At 43.0% G+C, this 20,747-nt stretch overlaps 4 protein-coding genes across 5 annotated transcripts; 1 reads left to right on the top strand and 3 right to left on the bottom strand.

The window, feature by feature from the left end:
- Positions 1-2,270: 2,270 nt before the first annotated feature.
- On the top strand, positions 2,271-8,387 carry LOC108141885 (putative uncharacterized protein DDB_G0287457). Of its 2 annotated transcripts, none has more exons than XM_017265494.2 (4): positions 2,271-2,621; positions 5,237-5,541; positions 6,570-6,622; positions 6,690-8,387. In XM_017265494.2, the coding sequence occupies exons 2-4, from the start codon at positions 5,270-5,272 to the stop codon at positions 7,709-7,711; spliced, it is 1,347 nt and encodes a 448-aa protein (XP_017120983.1). In that variant the 5' UTR covers positions 2,271-2,621; positions 5,237-5,269; the 3' UTR covers positions 7,712-8,387. The 2 variants fall into 2 exon arrangements, with proteins under 2 accessions (XP_017120983.1, XP_017120984.1); XM_017265495.2 differs by lacking the exon at positions 2,271-2,621 and adding an exon at positions 4,945-5,146.
- Positions 8,361-11,925, bottom strand: LOC108141884 (trifunctional enzyme subunit alpha, mitochondrial). The gene is made up of 5 exons (XM_017265493.2): positions 11,691-11,925; positions 10,654-11,381; positions 10,111-10,251; positions 9,281-10,050; positions 8,361-9,219 (listed from the first exon to the last, which is right to left on the bottom strand). The coding sequence occupies exons 1-5, from the start codon at positions 11,764-11,766 to the stop codon at positions 8,583-8,585; spliced, it is 2,352 nt and encodes a 783-aa protein (XP_017120982.1). The 5' UTR covers positions 11,767-11,925; the 3' UTR covers positions 8,361-8,582.
- Positions 11,926-14,908: 2,983 nt separating this feature from the next.
- Positions 14,909-16,131, bottom strand: LOC108141740. The gene is made up of 3 exons (XM_017265233.2): positions 15,965-16,131; positions 15,550-15,904; positions 14,909-15,486 (listed from the first exon to the last, which is right to left on the bottom strand). Exons 1-3 carry the CDS (start codon positions 16,028-16,030, stop codon positions 15,245-15,247), a joined length of 663 nt encoding a protein of 220 aa, XP_017120722.1. The 5' UTR covers positions 16,031-16,131; the 3' UTR covers positions 14,909-15,244.
- A 95-nt stretch (positions 16,132-16,226) lies between these two features.
- Positions 16,227-18,276, bottom strand: LOC108141696 (transcription factor glial cells missing). Its single transcript, XM_017265179.2, has 2 exons — positions 17,720-18,276; positions 16,227-17,649 (listed from the first exon to the last, which is right to left on the bottom strand). Exons 1-2 carry the CDS (start codon positions 18,274-18,276, stop codon positions 16,512-16,514), a joined length of 1,695 nt encoding a protein of 564 aa, XP_017120668.1. The 3' UTR covers positions 16,227-16,511.
- Between the last annotated feature and the right edge of the window lie 2,471 nt (positions 18,277-20,747).

The following is a 20,747-nucleotide window of genomic DNA, read 5'->3' on the forward strand; positions in this document are numbered from 1 at the left end:
ATGGATTGTCTAACTTCTTAGTGTAATGCGTAATTGAGAATAATTCAGTTGCGGGCTTGTATTTCGGTAACGTTATATTTTTATTAAAAAAGTAAAATTCTTTAGTTTTACGAATTGCTTTAGATAGCAAAACTTTTGAAATAATCAGGAAATGAAGGTTTCGTTTAATAAACAATTCTATTTTACAGAAAAACGTTGGTTAATCTTTGATTTTAAGAGTAAACATTTAAATGTAACAACTTTAAACTTTTCTTAAGCTGATCCAACTAGTTTTTAAAATTAAAAAAAAAAACATTTTACAATGTACACCCTTAAAACCGTTATGAAGTATGCACCGGAAGTAGCTTGCGCCCTCTAGCGTTCAGCCATGGAATATTGTTTAAATGCTCGTTTTCACCATGTGGCCAAAGCTCCGCCATATGTATATATATATATAAAATCAGCATCGGAGAATTGTATTGAAACGACTGAGCTTTTGGTGCAACAACAAATTATTTTTGTTTGTTCGCTGCTTTGTTGGTTCTGAGAGCGACAGCTGTTGTTGTTACCGCGAGAGCGTGAGTGTGTGTCTGAGTAAGCAACTTTTGTTGTTTCAATGTTTCCTGAGAGTAAGAAGAAGAGCGACCTAGCGTACACTGGAACGAAGATCACCGGGATTTTGCAGGTATGTACATTTCCAGGTAAATCAGTTTGGGTTCATGGTTGTGTTTATTTTGCGTGGATTACAGGGTCAAAAATAATGTTAGAGGTTTGAAAAAGAATGAAGTAGCTAAATTTTAAATTAAGTAAACAATTCAAGTTGCGTTCTGTGGAAAATTAGTTATGCATTTCCTTCAAAAGTTATTCAAAAATGATTTGATCTTAACTGGCACTGTGGAAATTGCAGTAAAATTAAACAAATATTTTATTGGTTGTACAAATCACAATTCTTCTTACATTTTGTTAAATAAAATGGTGTGTATATTAAGTAAGTCCAGATTGTTTGATTGATTGTAAAATGATAGACTTTGATAGAAAGTAACAAACAATATTTAATATTTTTACGATTTTGTCTAAACTAGCTGTGGTTACAGTAAATATGTAACATATGTATGTATGTTTGTAAGAATTATCCTGAAAGATCCGCTGCGATCCTTTCGGGGTGACTTTGCTGCTGACGACAAGCAACATTTCGGGTCACAGTGCAACATTTTTTGTGTGCCTGTGCCGTTTCCCTCCCCCACCCTTTTTGCATCTGAATCTTTGCATTTCGTACCGCGCAGTTGCCGTTTCTCTGGCCCGAAAACACTGGGCGAATGTGTGTGCGCATTGTTTGTATTATTTGTTGTTCGTTGGCAGCAACAACAATAAAAAGTTGCCTGCTGCTCAACGCCAGCTGTGTGTGTTTGTATTGCCGCGCTGGTGTGTGTCCGTGTGAGTATCTGTGTGAGCGGCGGAGAGCGGGGTTTTGTGCGTTGTTCTCTGTTTGCTCGCCGTCCGCTCGTGTCGTGTTGTTGCTTCAATGTTCTACGTAGCCAATAGATACTTGCTACACAGAAAAAAATTTAGCTAAGAATCAAGTCTTTGCCTTTGCTGTTGCATTAAAAATTTTTAAATACCTTTAAGAAATCAAATGGTATAACATTTTTTTTAAATAATATGACAAAGTATAATTGGTAACTGGTGTAAGCTGGTGCATGAATCAACTGCGGATGGCATTCAAACACACTTCCAAATAAACAATTTTATTTTAGTTTTTTACACATTTGTACTTTCTATTTCTAGTAAAACTAGTTCAACTAATTGAGTCTCTAAGTTGAGGAAGTTGTTTTAAAATTTAAGTCCATGGACCTATCATTAAAATATGATATGGAAACATAAACTAATGCAGAAAGTATCTGGTTGAAAATTGAATATTGGTCATCATATACTTTTAGATTGTTAAAAATTGTTTGACATTCTAATGCATTCGTCATCATTGCATTCAAAACTTTTATTATAACATCGAATATTGGACTTGACTCAAAATGATGTCTATACCAACTACATTTCTCTTTTGTGGAAACATTAGTATCAAATCTAGAATTCCGATATTTTAAATAATGAAGTTAATATGTACATTATTTTTGAAACATATAGTCGATCATTATAATATGATCTATAGCATTCCAGTATTTTAAGTTATGAAATTAATACTTTTGTACCATAAGTTTTTCTTTCTGTGCACCGCTCGCTCTCGTATCTGCTGGCTGGCAGTCGCATTTGTGACTGTGTCTGTGCCTGTTTCTCTGTGTGTTTAGTCGCCTTCGTCGCTTGGAACGCGAAACATACGACATCGCCAACAATCCAACAGTCCGCCGCCAATTCCCGAGCACCGTGCACCGCCGACCACGAGTTTCGAATTCAACATTTTTGAACGTTACGTCAGTGTTGCTGCTGTAGCTGTGTTGTTGCTGCTGTCGGTGTCGTTGCAGCAGCAACAAAAATATTTTTGGCGCCGTTTTATTTGTGCGCGGCTGTGTGTCGAGCGTTTTGAAATCGTTGCGAACAAGGAGCGTTTTGAAATCCGCCAATTGCCAGGAGCTTTCGAAATCAACAGTCCTGCTAATTCACAAATCAAAAAAACAAAGAAGAAACCAAAGGTAAAAAAAAAATCTTCTACGCACAACATCAGAAGTTAGAACAACAGCAACAATAATACCCCGATAAGCAGCAGCAAGAAAAAATTCTATATTGCCATATTGTTTCCTTGTATGCGATTGTCTGTGTATTGCTCTGTCTATTGTTGTTGTCTTTACTGCTACTGCTGTTGTTGTTGCTGCTGTTGTTGTTCTTGTTGCTGGTGTTGCTGTTGCTCTATCTAACAAAGTTATTGCTTTTGTTGCTGTTGCTGTCATTGGGCCACGGAGCAATATACAATATATATGTATATCTGTAGGAAGGGGAAACAAAGAGCGCGCCGGGGATTTCTGCAAGTTTTCTGTGTGTTTTGTTAGCTTTAGAAATATATTCTTTTTTGTTTTTATTTTTTGTTTTTGGTTGGGTTTTTTGTGTTTGCTGTTGCTGTTTCTGTTTCTGTCTGTTTCGATTTTCTTCTTGTTTTTGAACGTTGTTCGGGCGGTAGCTGTACTTTTTTTTTGTGCCCCGTTGCTAATATATAAACATGAATATTTCTGAAAGAATAAGTACAAACACATATCGCACCGCTCATGCTGATATGTTTATGTTAAATAGACGTAATACAATAAATATTGCCATAGCCAGGTTAGTTGTTTTTCTGCTGTTTGCTTGGTATCTGCGCCATCCCCGCCCACGTTGTATAGTTCAATCACAATCCAACAATAACATTAACAAAAACAACAACGGCTAGAACCAAAACACGCGAACAACATTCGCCTTGATAATGATGTTCGTTGATTATAATGATGACTGGCCAAACAATACAACAATGCTACGAGCGAACAGTGGGACGAAAAAGTGTCTCAAAAATTATTAATTTACTTTAATTTTTACCCCGCAAGCTACAAGAATATTGTGATTTTGAAATTTGTGTTCACTAGATTATTCCGAATTTAATGGATTCCTAACGCTGCTTACGTTTTTTCCACACAGCTTATCAGGAACTCAAACTTAATCTGATACTGATAACGATTAGCCAGAACTGAATCTAAATCTCAGAAGGGCTTAACTTGTCAATACATAATCTATAAACAATCATACAAAATTATTTTAAATCTGATGTTTAATCTCAACCTTTTAAAATTTGTCCATAACATTTTTTCATAAATCAAAAGTTAATATTCAGAAAAACATTGGTAATGTTTTCAGTTTTAGTTCAGTTCGTAAAAAAAGACTTCATTTCAGTCTATATTAAACAAGTAAACCCTTCTATGAGATCTTAGTTATTTACAATAATAAAAAAAAGATTTATGTTTAAAAGAGTGTTTGTAGCATATGATAAAAAATTTCGGATTTATAAGTGACTTACAAAATTAAACCTTTGACAGTGACTTCAAACCTATAGAAATTTTTTAGAAAAAGTTTTTTTTCCTCCTTCATATAAGATTTTAATCCCCCGAATTCCATTTAGTTTTAGCCCACTGTGCGCACGTTTTTTGATGTGCAAAAGTGGTGGGCTCACCGCAAGGTGCTGAAAGTGGCGGGAAAACTGTAAGTGATTTAAGAGAGGCCCAAAAGTGTCGTTTAAACGGGTGGGTAGGGGAGGGGAGGGTAGGGGGCCCGAGTGAGTGGACAGGTGAGTGAGTTGGTGAGTGGGCTGATTAGAATCGAAACAGGTAGTCGCAGGTGCGAGAGCGATTCGTTTTGCGAGTGAGTGAGTGCAGTGGGTACCCACACTCACAATTGTGACTATTCGATGCATTTGGCCAGCATGTTTTCGGATATTGCAACACAACATTGCATGCTGTTGCAGCGGCTGCTGCTGTGTGTTGCTGCTGCTGCTGCTGCTGCAATGTTGCTGCTGTGTGTTGCTGCTGCTGTTGCTATTTTCGCTGTTGTTGCTGCTATCAGTGAACCAACCAGGCAAAAGCTTTCAGCTTTCAAAGACAACAAAAACAAACAGCCAAATTGCCTGTTATTTTTATGGCCGCCGCTGTCATTGTTGCTGTTGTGACTATAATAATATGAAAAGTAAACAAAGTTGCTGTCGTCGTTCCGCCGTTGTCATCAACGTTTAAACGAACGCCAGCAGTGTCGCCCGTTTTCTCTCGGGTTTTGGCTTTGGCTTTGGCTTTCCAGCTCGCAAAACTGTACTGAAAATAATAGCAACTACAACAATGTCGGCCGCAATGTTTTATTAAGTTTCACGAAATATATATATGAGCGAAAAGCTCTATTCCTCCGTCGTTTGCTGAGACAGCAGCAACAGAACAGAACAGCACAGCAACAGAAACCAACACAAACAAAATACAAATAACACGACAAAACGAAAAGAAACCGAACACAAAACCCCAGAACAAAAAGCGAAAAAGCTGAAGAGAACTTCTCTTTGTTTGTCTTTGCCGCCTGCTCGTAAATAAATAGGAATATGGATAGGAAAGTCTAAAAATCAAATATTGGAGTGGGAGTGCCAAGCGAAACTTTAAGTTTCTATTCCTTGGGCTGTAGTTGTGCAACCTGATAATCATCTAAGTCTGGGAATCGATGGGTAAACTTTATTATGCACTTAAAGCACTCATAAAAATGTACAAGTTTTTAGGAGAAATTAAATAACAACACGGCTACGTTTTTTTTTCAGGTCGTGTGAGGTTCGACCTTCCCACCTACGAATATGACAACCTCAACGCGCAGCAGTAGCAATACAACAACTAGCAACAACAACCCCAACAACGAGCGCGAGGAACGAACCGGAGCAGCCAACAGCACCACCTACAGCCACCACAGTCCCACAGGTTCGGGATCGGGATCTGGAGCCCCAGGAGCCGCCATCGGATCCACGAGTCGAGTGATGCAGGCGGACGAGGACTTCAACATCCGATTTGTCAACCTGGTGCGCACCCACAAGTGTCTCTACGACAAGAAGGTGCCAGAGTACCGCAACAGGTAAGAGCGATATCAAATGGTCAATGGTCAATGGTTAATGGTTAAGATACACAGATTAACAAATTTCAACTAACAAAATCCTTCAGAGATCAATCCTTAATTTTCAGAGATTAATCCTTAATATTCTTTGGCTCAGAAAATTTCAATACAATTTTTTTTTTAATGGTTCTACTTTTTTCACCTGTTTTCTTGCTTGTTTTATTTTTATCTCCAGTTCTAAGCTTAACCGATTTTGGAATTCGATAGCTTGCTATAAATTTTACTACAAATAAAACGTTTTTCAACTTTTCTATACATGTTATAGGAATAGGTTCCTTATATATGTATGTATTATACATATATGCTAGATCGACAAAGTTTGAAAATGATGGTTAAACTTAAGTTCTGACACCATAAATAAATTTTTAAAAAACACACGCTTAAAACTAAGAGTAATTTTATCGCTTTATCTTAGAGATGGAACATTACGAAGTCAACAAGCTATTAAACTAAAACATTTCTCTGGGAATTCGATTTTATACGGATTTTTAGGACTGAAAAAACGTTGATTATTGGGCTTAATGCCATTTCCAAAACAAAGAAAACAGGGCTTAAAACAAAGCATTCGAAAAAAATCTTTTTTTTTTAACACACCGAAAAACTTTCATAAAATCCATTTACCATTTACCATTTACCATTTACCATTTTAGTTTTTTTGGGTGTGTATTTTTTTTAAGAATTATTTTGTGTGTTTTAGACTACTCATAATTCACATACTTATAAAAATAATATTATATTAGTCAGATTCTTAAGTTTTGTTAAAGTTTTTTGAAAATCAAATCTGGAATTTTTTTTAGTAACACCAGTCAAAGGGAAATTCAAAATTTATTTTATATATTTTATACATATATATATATATATATATATATATATACATATATGTATATTTTATATACATTATCTAAAAATTAAAATTAAATTTTAAATAAATTTTATTTTAAAATAAAATTAATTAAAATTTTTTAAAACATCTCATTTTACCTTTACAGGGATAACCAGGAAAAAGCCTGGGTGCTTATCTCCAAGGAGACACGTGAAAGTGGTCAGTTAAAATTGCATTACATTTCTTCAGTAACCATTTTAACTGAATAAACTGTTCTGTATCTTAGTGATCCACTGCAAGGAGCGATGGCGAAACCTACGCGCCTGCCTGTCGCGCTACATAAAGCAACAGTCCGGATCGGAGCCACAGCACAAGCCCTACTACCTGACTGAGCACATGGCCTTCCTGCTGCCGTTCCTCAAGTCCAGCCGCAACTCGCTGGAGGGCAACAACAGCCTGGCCACGCTGTACCAGATGTCCCAGCAGCACCTGCACCACCATCAGCCGCACCTGCTCCACCCGGCGATCCATGCCCACGAGGAGCACATCTACTGCGCCACATCCAACATCAATGGTAACAGTAACAATAACAACAACAACAACAACAACATCAGTAGCAACGGTGTGAATATGGAGGAGGTGCTGGAGATGAAGTACTCGATATCGGAGAAGGACGATGAGGAGACCATCGACGCCTTCGATCCGGCGGTGACCAACACCCTCGGATCGAAGCGTCTTCCGGCCACGCCCACCCACAGAGAGTCGCCTGCCAGGAGCGAAACGGCCAGTGCGGACAGCATGAAGAACTTCATTCCGGATGTGCAGCTGGCCGAGAGTGGGTCACAACTCCTCTATAATGACAGTGGGCGTGGCACACCGCCGCCCCTGCACTATCATCCCCACACTCATCCGCATCCGCATCCGCATCCCATGGCCTTGGCCATGGATCACCATACGGCGTCCTTTGAACCGGGCACCAAAAGGATTAAGACGGAATGCGAGGCCACCAGCACGATGACAAGTGCTGGTGGAGGCTTCTACGGCGGACTGAGTTCCTCGGAACTGGCGGACATGGAGTTCTTCCGCAGCATCCTTCCCGATCTGGCAGCTTTAACGCCGCAGCAGCGTCGCAAGTTCAAGATCGGCATCCTGGAGCTCATCGACGACGTCGTCACACGCTATCCCGCCCAGGAGCACTGCAACGGAGGAGGAGCAGCGCAGGTGGTGAATGGCAGTGGAGGCAGCAGCAATGGGGCATCGGTGAACCATCAGAGGCGCAGCTCTGGACGAGATTGGCGGAAACAATGAAGGCATCGGAGGGGGAGGAGCGAAAAGTCACTAATCCTTAACTAGAAATAGCATAGGTTTAGTTAGAAGCCTAAGGTGGAACTGAAGCTGGATCGGATGCCACTACTAATCGGTGTCTTAGCCAACTTCAGTCAGCTCACTGTTCATGTGTTGTGTGCGCTCAATCAGATGAGTATGTAAATATATGGGCCTCAAATGGTTTCACACTCACGATTATTGTTGGACTTCGATTTGTACAATTCTTTTCTTTAAAAAATGTTAAAGTTTTCATTTTCAATTGAATTGCCGCGACATTTTTAAAGTCTTTACAAAATAAGTATAAGATCGGAATCGGACTTTTCAGTGAACGTGAAATCATGAATGCCTAGTAAGCCATTAAGCTCTAAATGAATTGTGCCAGAAATTTCCTAAAACTTTAGTTGTATTCATAAATCTGAGCAGAGAAAATTCTTCACAGATTTATGTTATATAAACACTGATTTTTTTTTGAGTTTCTTGTAAGTTTCTTTTAGAGCATAACATTAGCATAACTGTATATATGATGCTGCTTAAGCTTAAACTATAGAATCGATGTACAAAGCTGTTCCCGTTTAAGTCAAACAAAAAAAGAAAGAAAAAATTGCTGTATAAAATAATAAACAAGTGAGTGTATGGAAAATTACACGGTAAACTTTAATTTATAAACTCGACAACTTCAACAGAGGATGCTTCACAGGGGGCCTTGCCCCATATTTTATAGGGAGCGGGTGCACCACACAAGTCTCCTTTGTGAGGGAAATGCACAAGGACACTCCTTGTCCCCGTCTTCGCACTAAAAGCTAAATTTCGTTGGCTGCTATATATTGGAGGCTGGGATCGGATTGGATCGGATCTACAGCTTGGAGGAGCCAGTCTTGGGGTAGAACTTCTTCGCGGGGTCCTTGGCCATGTCCAGCAGCGTCTGGGCGGGCTTGAAGGGGGCTCCGTACAGCTCGGCATAGGACTGCATCTTGCTGACCAGTTTGCCTGCTCCGTACTGATCGACCCAGCGGAAGGGTCCGCCCGAGAATGGCGGGAAACCCAGGCCGAAAACGGCGCCCACATCGCCCTCCAGCGGACTGTCCAAGATCTTCTCCTCCAGACAGAGCACAGCCTCGTTGACGAAGCGCGACACCATACGCAGGGTCAGATCCTCGGGCGTGTTGGCTCCCTTCGACACCAGACCGTACTTCTGCTTGACGATCTCCACGGCATCGTTGTTCACCGGACGTGTTCCCCTCTTCTGGCCATCGTACAGGAAGATGCCCTTGCCGGACTTGCGTCCCAGGAAACCGGCCAGCACCAGATCGTTCATCACCTCCAAATTGCCACCGCTGAAGCGATCGCCGAACGCCTTCGCCAGGTCAACGGCAATGTGGGAGCCCACATCGATGCCAACCTCATCGGCAAGGGTGGCAGCGCCCACGGGGAAACCGAACTTCTTTGTGTACTGGTCCAGATCCTTGGGATCCACGCCTTCCTGCAGCAGTCTAAAAAAGGGATACGTTTTACTTTCGCCTTGTCTTCAAACCGGATGAAATCAACTAGTACCTTATGGCCTCCGACAGCATGGTGGAGAGGATGCGGGTGGTGTAGAAGCCGGGTCCGTCTCCCACGGTGATGACAACCTTGCCTTGCTTCAGACCGACGGCCACGGCCTGGGCGACGGTGTCCTTGGAGGTGCCCGGATGGGTGATGATCTCCAGGAGCTGCATCTTGTCCACGGGCGAGAAGTAGTGCATGCCGACCACCTTGTCAGGACGCGAACTACCCGCAGCGATCTTGGTGATGGGAATGGCGCTGGTGTTGGTGGCAATGACGCAGTGCTCGGGCACAACAGCCTCCAGCTCCTTGATCACGCGGTGCTTGACCTTGATGTCCTCGAACACGGCCTCGATAATGATGTCCGCGTTCTTGAAGTCGCTGTAATCCAGTGTGGGTCGCAGATTGGCCAGCGTCTGATCGCGTTCCAGTCCAGAGATCCGCTTGCGCTTCACGGCCGTCTCCAGACCCTTCTGCACCTGACCAATGCCGCGAGCCAGACCCGCATCGGTGGCATCCTTCATCACCACCTGGTAGCCCTTGTCGACGGAGACCTGAACGATCCCGGCGCCCATCAGGCCGGCTCCCAGCACACCAACAGTCTTAACCGGTCGCTGCGGCTTGCCAAATCGGTTCTTCTTGCACTCGGTTTGGCCACGGAAGAGGGCAATCAGACCCTTGGACTCGGGCGTGGCCGACAGATCGCCGAAGCCCTTGCGCTCCGCCTCGTAACCCGCATCGGCTCCCTTATCCACGCCGGCGCGGATCACATCCAGGATCTGTTTGGAGTTGCAAGTGTTAGCGACACAGGTACACGAATAGTTTGTGCCATAGCTTACCTTCAGGGGTGCGGGATAGAGACCATTGGAGGCCTTCAACACCTGCTTCCTGGCAGTGTCGAAGATCTTGTTCTTAACAAAGTCGGTGTCCATGACGAAGGACTGAATCTTGTTGACCAGACCGCCTTTTTCGCGATTCACCTGTGCGAGAAATGCGTAAATTGTTGTAAGTTTAAAAATTCAATTCAAGTTTTAGTCAGGATTTAAGTTAAATAATTCTTACTGTGTTATTGGACGATGTCCAAAAACGTGTTTTGATTATAATCATAATGGGATTTTTATAACTAATTTATGGGAATACTTTAGGTAAAGCAACAATAAAAGGTAAACCTATCCCAGAATGTAAGTGTAATTGAATCTATGCAAAAAATATGTAGTAAATGTGTGTTATGTCCTTTTCTAACCTTTGAATAACTGTCTATCTTCCATAACTTGTAACTTTACAATAAGATTTATCAGATAGTATTTTAAGACTTTTCTTCGCTACTCAAGCTCATAAATACCATTTGATTTGTTTACAGGTCTTAAGAAAGAATATCTTACGCGAAGTTTGCCACTGGCCAGATCGTTGGCCACCTGCACGGCCGTCTTCTCCAGATACTCGATGGTGTTCTGCTCCGCAGGCTGCAGTCCAGGACCGAGCGGTTCCACCAGCAGATCCACGATGCCCAGCCTTTTGGCGCGATCGGCGCGCACCTGTTTGCCGGTCAACTCCAGATCCAGGGCGGTGGGCACAGAGGTGAGCTTGGGCAGACGGACAGTGCCACCGCCGCCGGGCAGGAGGCCCAGCATGACCTCCGGCAGACCCAGCTTCGTCTTGTTGTCCTTGGTGGCGATGCGGTAGTGGCAGGCCAGGGCCAGTTCCAGTCCGCCGCCCAGACAAACGCCACTGATGGCGGCCACAATGGGCTTCTTGCTGCGCTCCATGCGGTCGAACATCACCTGGGCGCCGTGGGAGATCAGAGTGGCCTCCTCGGCGGTCTGGCAGGCCTCCAGCATCCCGATATCGGCGCCGGCCACAAAGCATCCCGGTTTGCCCGAGATCAGCACGGCCGAACTGACGGCGGGATTCGTCTCCAGGTCCTTGATCACTCGCTCGAACTCGTCGCTCACCTCGCTGCCCAGCGAGTTGACCTTGGCATTGGGCGAGTCTATTTTGATGACCAGCACTCCATTGACCACCTTGGTGTGCAGGTGCTTGTTGGCCACCGGCGCTGGATTGCTGGACATTAGGCGGCGACCCTGGAGCAGATGGGCCGAAACGGGCAGGGCTGCGAGTGGTTGAGAGATCGGTTCACGATTAGTGGTCATTATCTCACGGCCCTCGAAATCGGAAAACAGAAATCAGACAGCGAGAGGGAAGACAGAGACTATATACGTCAAGAGAGAGTACAAAGTGCAAAGTCCAGTTATGCGGCATCGGGGGCGACTTGCCAGAGAGAGAGACAGAAACCGATACCGCTAGACCAGAGCGTCACTCATGGGTTCCATGGGGCCAAATTTGACTCTGGAATTACCCTGGAACTTGTACTTTCCCTTTTCGATCCCTCTCGCTGGAATCCGCATTTTATTTTACCCACCTCTCGTGCACTTATTATGCAGCAATTGCTGTCGCGATATTTGGCCAACGGCACTCAGAAATCTCGTTGCCGACATTGCACAGTCGTAGTTCGATTTGATTAGTGTTTCACTTTGTACCTAATTATCTATTAAACGGTTTAACGAACTTTGCTCTTGCACCGTTAGTTATCTTCGCGATTTGCTATAAAAAACGATGCGGCAATTGTTCAACTTGTTGCATTAGCGGTGGAGAAACATCTACGTCATCGATGTTTGGCAGGGCATTATCGGTGTTGTTCCACCTCTAACGTGTATTGAGTACCCACCACCGATTATGGCCCTATGACATCACATTGTTGGTCTCATTCATTAAAGCTTAGATTATACACGTAAGTATACACGGATTCGGTTAGGAGTTGGATACAAAAAGGCAAAAGACTCTGGCAGAGTTTGCAAAATAGTTTTTAATTCTGAAAGCCATCAAAAATTGCTACTTGCTTTCATACAAAAATTAGCTGTTATAGTGAAGACACTGGCGAAATATAGTTAACTGTCGGTATTTTACGGAATTTGTTACAAAAGTCTTTTTACACAGGCGTTACATAAGAGGTACTAGTGCTAGAATGAAATGGATTAGTAGTAAGCTGTAACATCTGTTGAGATTAATTAATTAATTAATTAATTAATGAATCAGGAAGTTTTGGTCAACACAACATCCATCATAGGCAAACATCAGTTAATAAATCATTAGCTGAGAAACACCTTTGACTGGTTAATGTAAAAATTTGAAAAAGTGTCAAGCGGCAAACTACTTACTTGTTATCTACATATAATAACGAAACTTACATTTGCTTTCTTTTACTGAATTAATACCAAAATCAAGGTGAATTTCTAAAACACACCAAATCATACATCACCCAAACAGATGTCGCTAGAAATGTGTTCTCTAGTGCTCGCTAGGTGGCGCTCTACAGTTCCTGGTCGTAAAAATGCATTGACATACTACAAGTATTTAAATTGTTCAGCATTGCCAAAAGAGTAGATATAGCAGCTATCAGTTGTATAAATCCATTGAAACGAATGGTTCAGGATCGGTTGGCTTAATTTGTCCGATTTAAAAATGTCAATCGTGTTATAATGTTTTTATCTTTTCTGGGCTGTATTTTTGCACTTAACTTCCTTTTTCCCATGCAGTAATAAATAATGGTATAATTGTCTACTTTGAAAAACTCACTTACTCTTTAAATGCAAATATGGTTATTTATTAAGTCTATTTTAGTTACAAACTCAATAAAATTTCATTTTTCAATAGATTCCCAATGAAACTTATAGTTGATTTTGTCAAAATCACGAGGCCGAATTTTCGATTCACTGTCATTGTTTGCGGGAATTTGTCACGCTGACCCACCCGTTCGAGGTTGCACTATTAAAAGACCGCACAATTTGCGGGACACGCATGTCACTGGTATTTTTCAGGTCGCTTCCTCGGATCGAGGACCTGGACTCATTGAAGCCGCATTAAGCGCGCCTCATTGGCTGCGATACCATTGTCCTTTCAAGTGGCCACTCCTAAATAGGTTCGGATGAGATTTCGCCACATTGCCATGCGCATTATTGTGACAACACGCCTTTGTGGCCTTTGACGCTGCCGTTTTATGTGGCATGTACGAGTATTATAAAATAAATAGTTAATCGTTTTTCCCCGAAGCTGCAGCTGCGGTTTTGATTTTTCCGCTGATCCGACTGTGATGTGTGAAGAGTCAAAAAAGTCACACTCGAGTTCGTCGGCGTCTGGTCTGTCAACTGCAAAAGTCTATCAGTCAAATGCTGGTAGACGGCTGACTGAAGGACTGACCTGACCTTTTTCAACTAGGGGTCTTATTAAACAAATATAAGGCCAGACTTACATGATATAAGTTCAATTAGAAAATATATAAAAATAATCTAGACGCCTCTTTTGTATTTTGACGTGTCTTAACATTTATTACCAACATATTAACATCTCATAATAGTTAATGTCAAATTCACCTTACACTTTGTTCATTGCAAAAAGTCTGGAAGGAAATTGCCATTGAAATAGCTTAAATGCTTTGATTTATTTTAAAGTATACAAGAATTTAAGAACTAGCTCAATGTAATATAAACTATCGTTTCTTAAATAACATATTTATAACAAACATATTTCCATTCATATATTAGTTAATATATTAATAGCATAAATGCTTTTATTTGCCTAATGTTAGTTTCTCAATACCAACTCACTTTACAATTCTAAAGGGATATAATATTCTTCATCTAACCCTAAATTGAGTTCTCTAACAGCTTCATTTGTGTGCGAAAATCTGCATTAACAAATTGGCACCGAATCGGATTTGCATTTGAAATTAATTTTCGAAATTGCGAACGAGAATTGGCGAAACCTCAGCCTATGAGGACTTAGGCAAAGATTCGCGCATTAATTCACGCGAATATTGAATTACACTCGCAACAATGGGATCAGCAGCAGCAGCAGTAAATTTGCATAATACCTTTGTGATCTCAGTTTCGTCCCCTCTTTCGTCAGCACCCAAGGATAACAAAAAATGAGCATCAGAGTCAGCGACTCCAAAGGGTTCTCATTTGCATGCGAGGGTTTGGGCCAAGGGCTAATCAAACAGCAAGGACAAATGTTGTTGCAGCACGAAGGAGGCTGGCTCGACAGGAAGCACACGGTCGGTTGTGATTTATGGCTGGAAATTAACATAAATGAAATCAAAACATTTTTAAATGTTTTCATTTAGGCAAGGGACCGACGCAGCCGCACTCGAATTATATATGCAAATATCGTTTGAAACAAAGTCATTCCTCATTTCTCTTGCAGCTCGGCGAGTGTGCGAATATCCTTGAAGGTCGCACGCGTCAGCGGCACACTTCCCATGCGACATGACAACTAATGGGCGTTTTGTTTATGGTCGATCTCAAACCCCCATTAGGGTCGAGTACTTCTTGCCAGTACCTGCCTACAACCCCTTCCCTTCAAGCGACCTTTTTTATATTTTTAATTATTTATAATCGGTTTAAAAAAAAAAAAAAACACATACAATATCCAAGTATTTGAGTGGTCCTTGACAGGAGGTAAGCCCTTAATTTGATTGCCGCTTAAAAGGTTTTTTTTAAATTTTTACTTTACAGACGGTTCGTTTAGGAATTGAAGGTTTCATTTTAATTCAACTTATGTGAAAGAAAAACAAGAAATGGATGTAATTAATACATTTTACTTTTTTAAAAATTACGATGGGAAAATACAAATTGTTTACACACAACTCATTGAAAAATAGACTTACAAAATTACAAAGTACAATACACGTGGAACTATCTTCGCAGTTCAAACATGTCTAAATTGACTAGTACTTTAAATCTATACGAATCTAAAATCAATAATTCGTCAATGGTCATGTTTCTTATCGGTATTTTCCCAATTTGGATTCTTGCCGTCCGGGTCCTCCTGATGCAGATTGTGGACACTCCTTACGGAACACTTCTACATAATTTTGGAAGTACAAGCGTTTGACTAGTACTTTTTATGAATAATTTATCAATGGTCTTGATCCTTTTCGTTATCGTCCCGATTTACATTTTTGGTATCGGGCTCTTTCTCTGGCGGATTTTCGTCATTTACATTGGCTTGCTGAACTTGCTGAACTTCCTCAGGCAGATTTTGGTAATTTTCATTGGTTTGCTGAACTTGCTGAACTTGCTGAACTTCCTGAGGCAGATTTTGATCATGGGAAACTTCAACGACGTATGGAGAATCCCCACTCGACAATACATTTCTCACTAATTGAAGTTTGTTAGTACAGACACTTTTTTAAGTTCGGAAATTATGAGATTATGACTTACAGCGCTCCAGACCATTTAGATACCGTGAGTGATCTGGCACAAGGGAGAGTATACACAAATTAACCATAAGTGCCAAATCTGCCATATCATTTTGTCCCAAAAGTGAAAGTTCCGAGAACGACGGGTCTGTCCCGAACGGAAGATTGAGTTCTAATGAGAAATCTTCGGTCTGCGTTGGAGCACGGGATTCACGAGCACGAGAACGAGCACGGGCACGGTTCCTACGTCGACGATTCCTGTTTCGCGTATTTTCCTGCTGTCCGATTTCCCTATTGGAATTCAAGACAGGTTCCACCAGTGCCCTGGCCCGGTTCCTCCTCCTTCGCCTGTTCCTTTGGGTGGCACTCTCGCGAGGCTTTTCAAAAACGAAAGGCATTCTGATCGGCTCAAACATCACTTCATAACCACAACTCACCCTTGTGACTGGGGTCCCTGCAAATCTCGGCGATCCCTTAACTTGTTTAGCTGGACCTCTGCCCATCTTGAAAAACTTTGTGTTCACAAAAATAAATTTTAGTTAATTTTTCCGATTTTTGGGAACAACTATAGGTGTTTTCTCTGACCCCAGAAAAAGTATACTAGCCCATATGGGTTCACCCAGCTGACACAAAGCCAAAAAAGGTTGCTACGATGGAGGTTTTTTCAAAAAATGTTTATTACTACACAAAAGTTCATAAATAGGTGGGAAATGTGGCTTTAAACTCTATACGCTTACACTCTAAGGACATAATTCGTATTCTTACAGCTCTAAAACTTTGGAATAGCTGGGAAACAAGTACAATAGTACAAACTAGAAACGTTCAATACAATATCTCATACACAATAAAGGGACCAACAAGCAATGGGAACACGAATGGGAATCAACTAGGGACTAGAACAACGCTTGAGTGGCTCAGTAATAGTGGTTGCAGTGCGAGATCCAAGGGGCAGCGGCAGCGGCAGCTCATCCCCCACCCGATCCCCTAGCAGTAGACAGGATCCGAGCTGTTAGCCGGGTGCTGGAATGTCGCGTCCATTTGGATGTTCCATCCGTTGTCCACGCCCGTGTTGCTGTAGTAGTAGTCGGCCGACTGCAGCTGATCCTGCGGCTCCTGCTGCTGATAGCTGGCGAGGGGCAGGAATCCAGCCTGCTGGTGATGGTGCTGGTAGGCACTTGCCTCCTCATAGAGCAGATCCCCCCCACCATTCAAAGTGGACTCGAACACACTGAAGATCTCGGAGCTGGTTGTGTAGAAACCGCCATCCTGGCTGCTTGGATTCTGGCCCTGACTGCCGCTGCTCACGTCCAGCGAGTTGGGCAGATATCCGTTGAAGTAGCCGTAGTCCTCGGAGCTGTAGCCCGAGCTGCTGGTCAAACTGGAGGTGTCGTCGCAGCTCTCGTACATGGGCATTCCACTGGGGAAGCTGGCGGGGATCGAGGGCTGATCGCTGAAGTTGCCAGCTGGCACATGTTGCTGCGGGGAGAGTTGCTGTTGCTGCTGTTGCTGTTGCTGCTGCTGTAGTTGCTGCGGAAGATTCTCGTGGTAATAACTGCCCGTGGAACTGTGTGCGGAGAGGGGCGAGTGCAGCATGTCGTAGGCGTACATTCCCGTGGCATAGGACGCACCCTCCGGCTCATAGTATATCTCTCCGTTCCACTGACTACTGGCCACCGATCCATGGCCATAGGATGCCTGTGCTTGTGCCTGTGCCTGTGCCTGGCCAAAGCCTGTGCTGTGCGTGGGCGTGGATGTGGCCAGATAGCCGGCTGTGCCCAGTACATCCTGACTGGCCGGAAGCACCGCTGGCTGGTCAACCATTCTTCTGCGCTTGCCCTCCTGGAGCAACTGCGTCTTGGCCTGTCGTTTGGTGGGTCTAAGGCTACTCAGCTTGTCGCTGAGCGCTGATTCCCTGGCCAACATTACGGCCAAGCTGCGCACACGTCGTCCTCCGGCCAGCAGACGCCTTGCCTCCGTGGATCCTTTGGCCTCGGGTCTGGGATGGTCGTGGGTTCCCTTGGCCTGGAAGTAGATGCCGTTGCCGTCCCTTCGCCAAAAGTGGGTAACTGGATAGCCGCAGTGACCGCGACAGGCCTGGATCTCCAAGCGACCATTGCAATTTCTGTGGAACAAACAAAAGGCAATAGTTAGTTTTCGGTGTTCCATGTACTTTTGTACTTGAGGAAACCCACCTATTGGGACACTGTTTGCCCTGCTGCTTCCGGCGGGCCTTGTCACAAATCGCTGGTCTCAGATGCACACTGGCTCCATTGGGCAGCTTGCACCTGGCACTGCAGAGCAGCACGCCCAGACAGCTCTTCTTCAGGATGTTCACATTGTGGTTGTTGGTGTTGCGCATGGCCCAGCCGCTGGCATGCTTCCGGGCCTCGTCGCTCTGTCCGGAGTAGATGAGCCGGCAGTGGCCGTTGGCCCAGTCACTGAACTCGTCGAACTCCCCCACCGACGGCATCTTGGAGTCGTTGATGTCCCAGTCGATGGCCACACATGACTTGGTGGCCGGAGGACTGGGCACGGGCATGGGCACTGCCACTGGCACTGGCATATTGATGGGCATGCCGTTTAAGACCATTTTTGATGGGTTTGTAATAGATATAATAGATAATTCACACGAGGTCACTTTCAGTTTGGTTTCTTTCTTCCTACTTGTATAGTTATTTCCTATATAGTTTTTCCTGTATATTTTTTTTTTTTTTTTACTTTTCTGTGAAGCGGACGCGTCCGTTCGCATCGACTGCGCAAGGCTGACTAACTGGGCCCGCTCTGCGCAGCGCAGTTAAGTTGCCGCCGGTCGAAGCGCACGAGGGTTGCTCGAGTCGAAGGCGGCCTGCCATTGGTCCGCCGACTTCCAGTTCTGCTGCCTTTGTGTGCGCTTTATCCGCCTTATCCGACACTCGAGTTGGGCAGCGAGGAGAGTTCTCGAGCAGGTTTGATTGGTAGTACCAGCAGCTGGAGATGGAGAATGGAATAGGGAACTGGGAACTGGTAACTGGCAACTGGGAGCTGGAAACTGAGAGCAGGGAGCTGAGAACTGGGAACTGGGAGCTGGGTGCTTGGCATTTGGTTAGAGAAACGAGTGCTGTGCTGCTCTAGCACCTGCGGTTGCAGCACGCGCTCCACTGGGTAATTGTACGATATAAAACCAGGGGTTTGAGGCACTCGCTGGCAAGGAACCCAGGTCCCCCCAACCCCCCCTCTCAATCCCAGTCAAAGCTAATTAAGTTCAGAAAAAAAAAGTTTACATCAGTTGGATGGGGATGTGGATGGGGATGGGGATGACATGAGTTCTGATGGGTACACCTGGCCACAGTTGCTGGCAGATGGGCCTATTTACTCTGCAACCAGAGTTACCTTTCCGAACGGGGAAATGGGGAACAAAGTGAAATGGTTGGAGGGCAAACAAGAGCTCGAAACAAAATGGAGTTGGTTTGAACCAAAAAACTTTTACGGTTTCCAAATGAAAGACAAACTTTATAAAAATTAAGAAGGTCTTAAACATGCTTAAAGAGTTCAGAAAGCAAATAAACATTGACTTGCTTGTAAAATTTTAGAACGCATTTAAATTCATGTGTTAAAATCAATCATTTTATTTGATTGGACATAAAGTGTTTTTTTCATTTCAAATAAAACTATTTGTAGCCTATCCCGTAAAAATCTCATATGAAGCCAATTGATAATGTTTATAAAAGCAAAATGCAATTAACATTTGAATAAACTTTGAAATACAAAAAGTTTATTCTGAAAAAAAAAATGAATTTAAGTTTCAAACATGCAAGCAACAATCAAAATTTTAAAAACTAATATTTTCTCCTGTTTAAAAAAAAATGCATAGTACCATTCTGTACCATACCACACCATTCTGGTGTGTTTTGTTTCTACACAATCATTTCGTTTGGCTAACTACAACTAATTTTTAAAAATATCTTATTGTCAGTATAGTTGAAGTTCAGCTGGAAAAACCATTTCTTGCCACATAAGTTTAAATTATTAAGTATTATTTTAAATATTAAGCTATTGCGAAATTTATTAGATATTGTAACATTCTCATGGGGCAACATATATATAACTAACGGAACTACTTCTCACGATCTCGAAAGTGATAAAAAATTAAACGTTTGCAAAAAAGAAACCGAAATGTCGAGATAGCGATATCGCCAAGCTGAGATCAGGGGAACCGTACCGTAGATCGTAAAACACAATTTAGCACGCAAAAAACGGAAACCTTAAAGAAGAAATCCCGTAAAGGAAAACCAACCCTTAGAAACCCAGAAACAAATGTCATAACTCAGGCATATGAATGAAGCAAAGTTGGCAAACAAATTCTTTTTGGCCCCTCGGCGATCTCAAGTCAGAGATAAAGGAAACAAACATAATCATTAAGATGCCGAAAGGGTGAGAGGAAACTCCATAATTTTCACACTTCCACGTCGGCCCAAAAGCCATGCAATTATGACACGAACTGAGCGAGCAACCCGCGGCGCCTTTCTGCCAAGGAGTCGCCCAAAGATCAGGATCGTAGCACGCGATAGGAACTCAAAGGATTACGGTGGACAATGGCAATGGCAAAGGGTGCGCTGTCGAAGGATCGAGGGGCGTTGACACGGAAGAAAGTCATGACGTTGCATATTATGAGGCTGACGGGACAGGACATCCTATCCTACCTGGTCCCAGATTTCCGACCTCCGGGTGGGTGTGGCCCCTTAATGATGCCCGAAATTAACTGTTCCGTTTCAATTGCGAGCGATCACTTTGCAATCAAATTTATTTGACACTCTCTCCACGGGTGACAGTCGAAAGCCGAACTCTTTTCTTTTCCCATCAAAAGTCGGTCCAATTGCGGCTATAAAATTTAACCAAAAATTACGCATAAATGTCATCGTAAATTCCGCATCTACCCTATCCGTCTGCGGTGTCGTGGGAAGTTACGCCCCTGGCAGACAGATAGCATGGCTGGAGTAGTTGGCTCTGGTCTGAAGGGATTTGGCCATGGATTACAGCGATTGCCAAACATATGGCCACCGACATTCCCAGTATGTGAGTGCTCAAGAGACTTCTTGACAGGGTAAACTTTACAACTTGCCTTTCTTTTGACCCACTGGATCAAAATGTCAATAGACAATTTTAATGATTTCTTATAATTTAATGAACAATCTTTTAAAAGCTGCAAACAGATAATTTTTTACAATAGAGAATTGGTTATGG

Source organism: Drosophila elegans, unplaced genomic scaffold, assembly GCF_018152505.1.
Source record: "Drosophila elegans isolate 14027-0461.03 unplaced genomic scaffold, ASM1815250v1 contig_814, whole genome shotgun sequence".
NCBI lineage: Eukaryota > Metazoa > Arthropoda > Insecta > Diptera > Drosophilidae > Drosophila > Drosophila elegans.

Coding starts and splice junctions, on each gene's coding strand:
- LOC108141885 (XM_017265494.2), top strand. CDS start 5,270: ATGACAACCTCAACGCGCAGCAGTAGCAATACAACAACTAGCAACAAC. Junction 5,542..6,569: donor GTGCCAGAGTACCGCAACAG/GTAAGAGCGATA, acceptor TTACCTTTACAG/GGATAACCAGGAAAAAGCCT. Junction 6,623..6,689: donor CAAGGAGACACGTGAAAGTG/GTCAGTTAAAAT, acceptor TCTGTATCTTAG/TGATCCACTGCAAGGAGCGA.
- LOC108141884 (XM_017265493.2), bottom strand. CDS start 11,766: ATGTCGGCAACGAGATTTCTGAGTGCCGTTGGCCAAATATCGCGACAG. Junction 11,382..11,690: donor GCATAATAAGTGCACGAGAG/GTGGGTAAAATA, acceptor AACCACTCGCAG/CCCTGCCCGTTTCGGCCCAT. Junction 10,252..10,653: donor TGGCCAGTGGCAAACTTCGC/GTAAGATATTCT, acceptor TTTCTCGCACAG/GTGAATCGCGAAAAAGGCGG.
- LOC108141740 (XM_017265233.2), bottom strand. CDS start 16,030: ATGGGCAGAGGTCCAGCTAAACAAGTTAAGGGATCGCCGAGATTTGCA. Junction 15,905..15,964: donor CAGGGACCCCAGTCACAAGG/GTGAGTTGTGGT, acceptor GTTTTTGAAAAG/CCTCGCGAGAGTGCCACCCA. Junction 15,487..15,549: donor TCTAAATGGTCTGGAGCGCT/GTAAGTCATAAT, acceptor AACTTCAATTAG/TGAGAAATGTATTGTCGAGT.
- LOC108141696 (XM_017265179.2), bottom strand. CDS start 18,276: ATGCGAACGGACGCGTCCGCTTCACAGAAAAGTAAAAAAAAAAAAAAA. Junction 17,650..17,719: donor GGCAAACAGTGTCCCAATAG/GTGGGTTTCCTC, acceptor TTTGTTCCACAG/AAATTGCAATGGTCGCTTGG.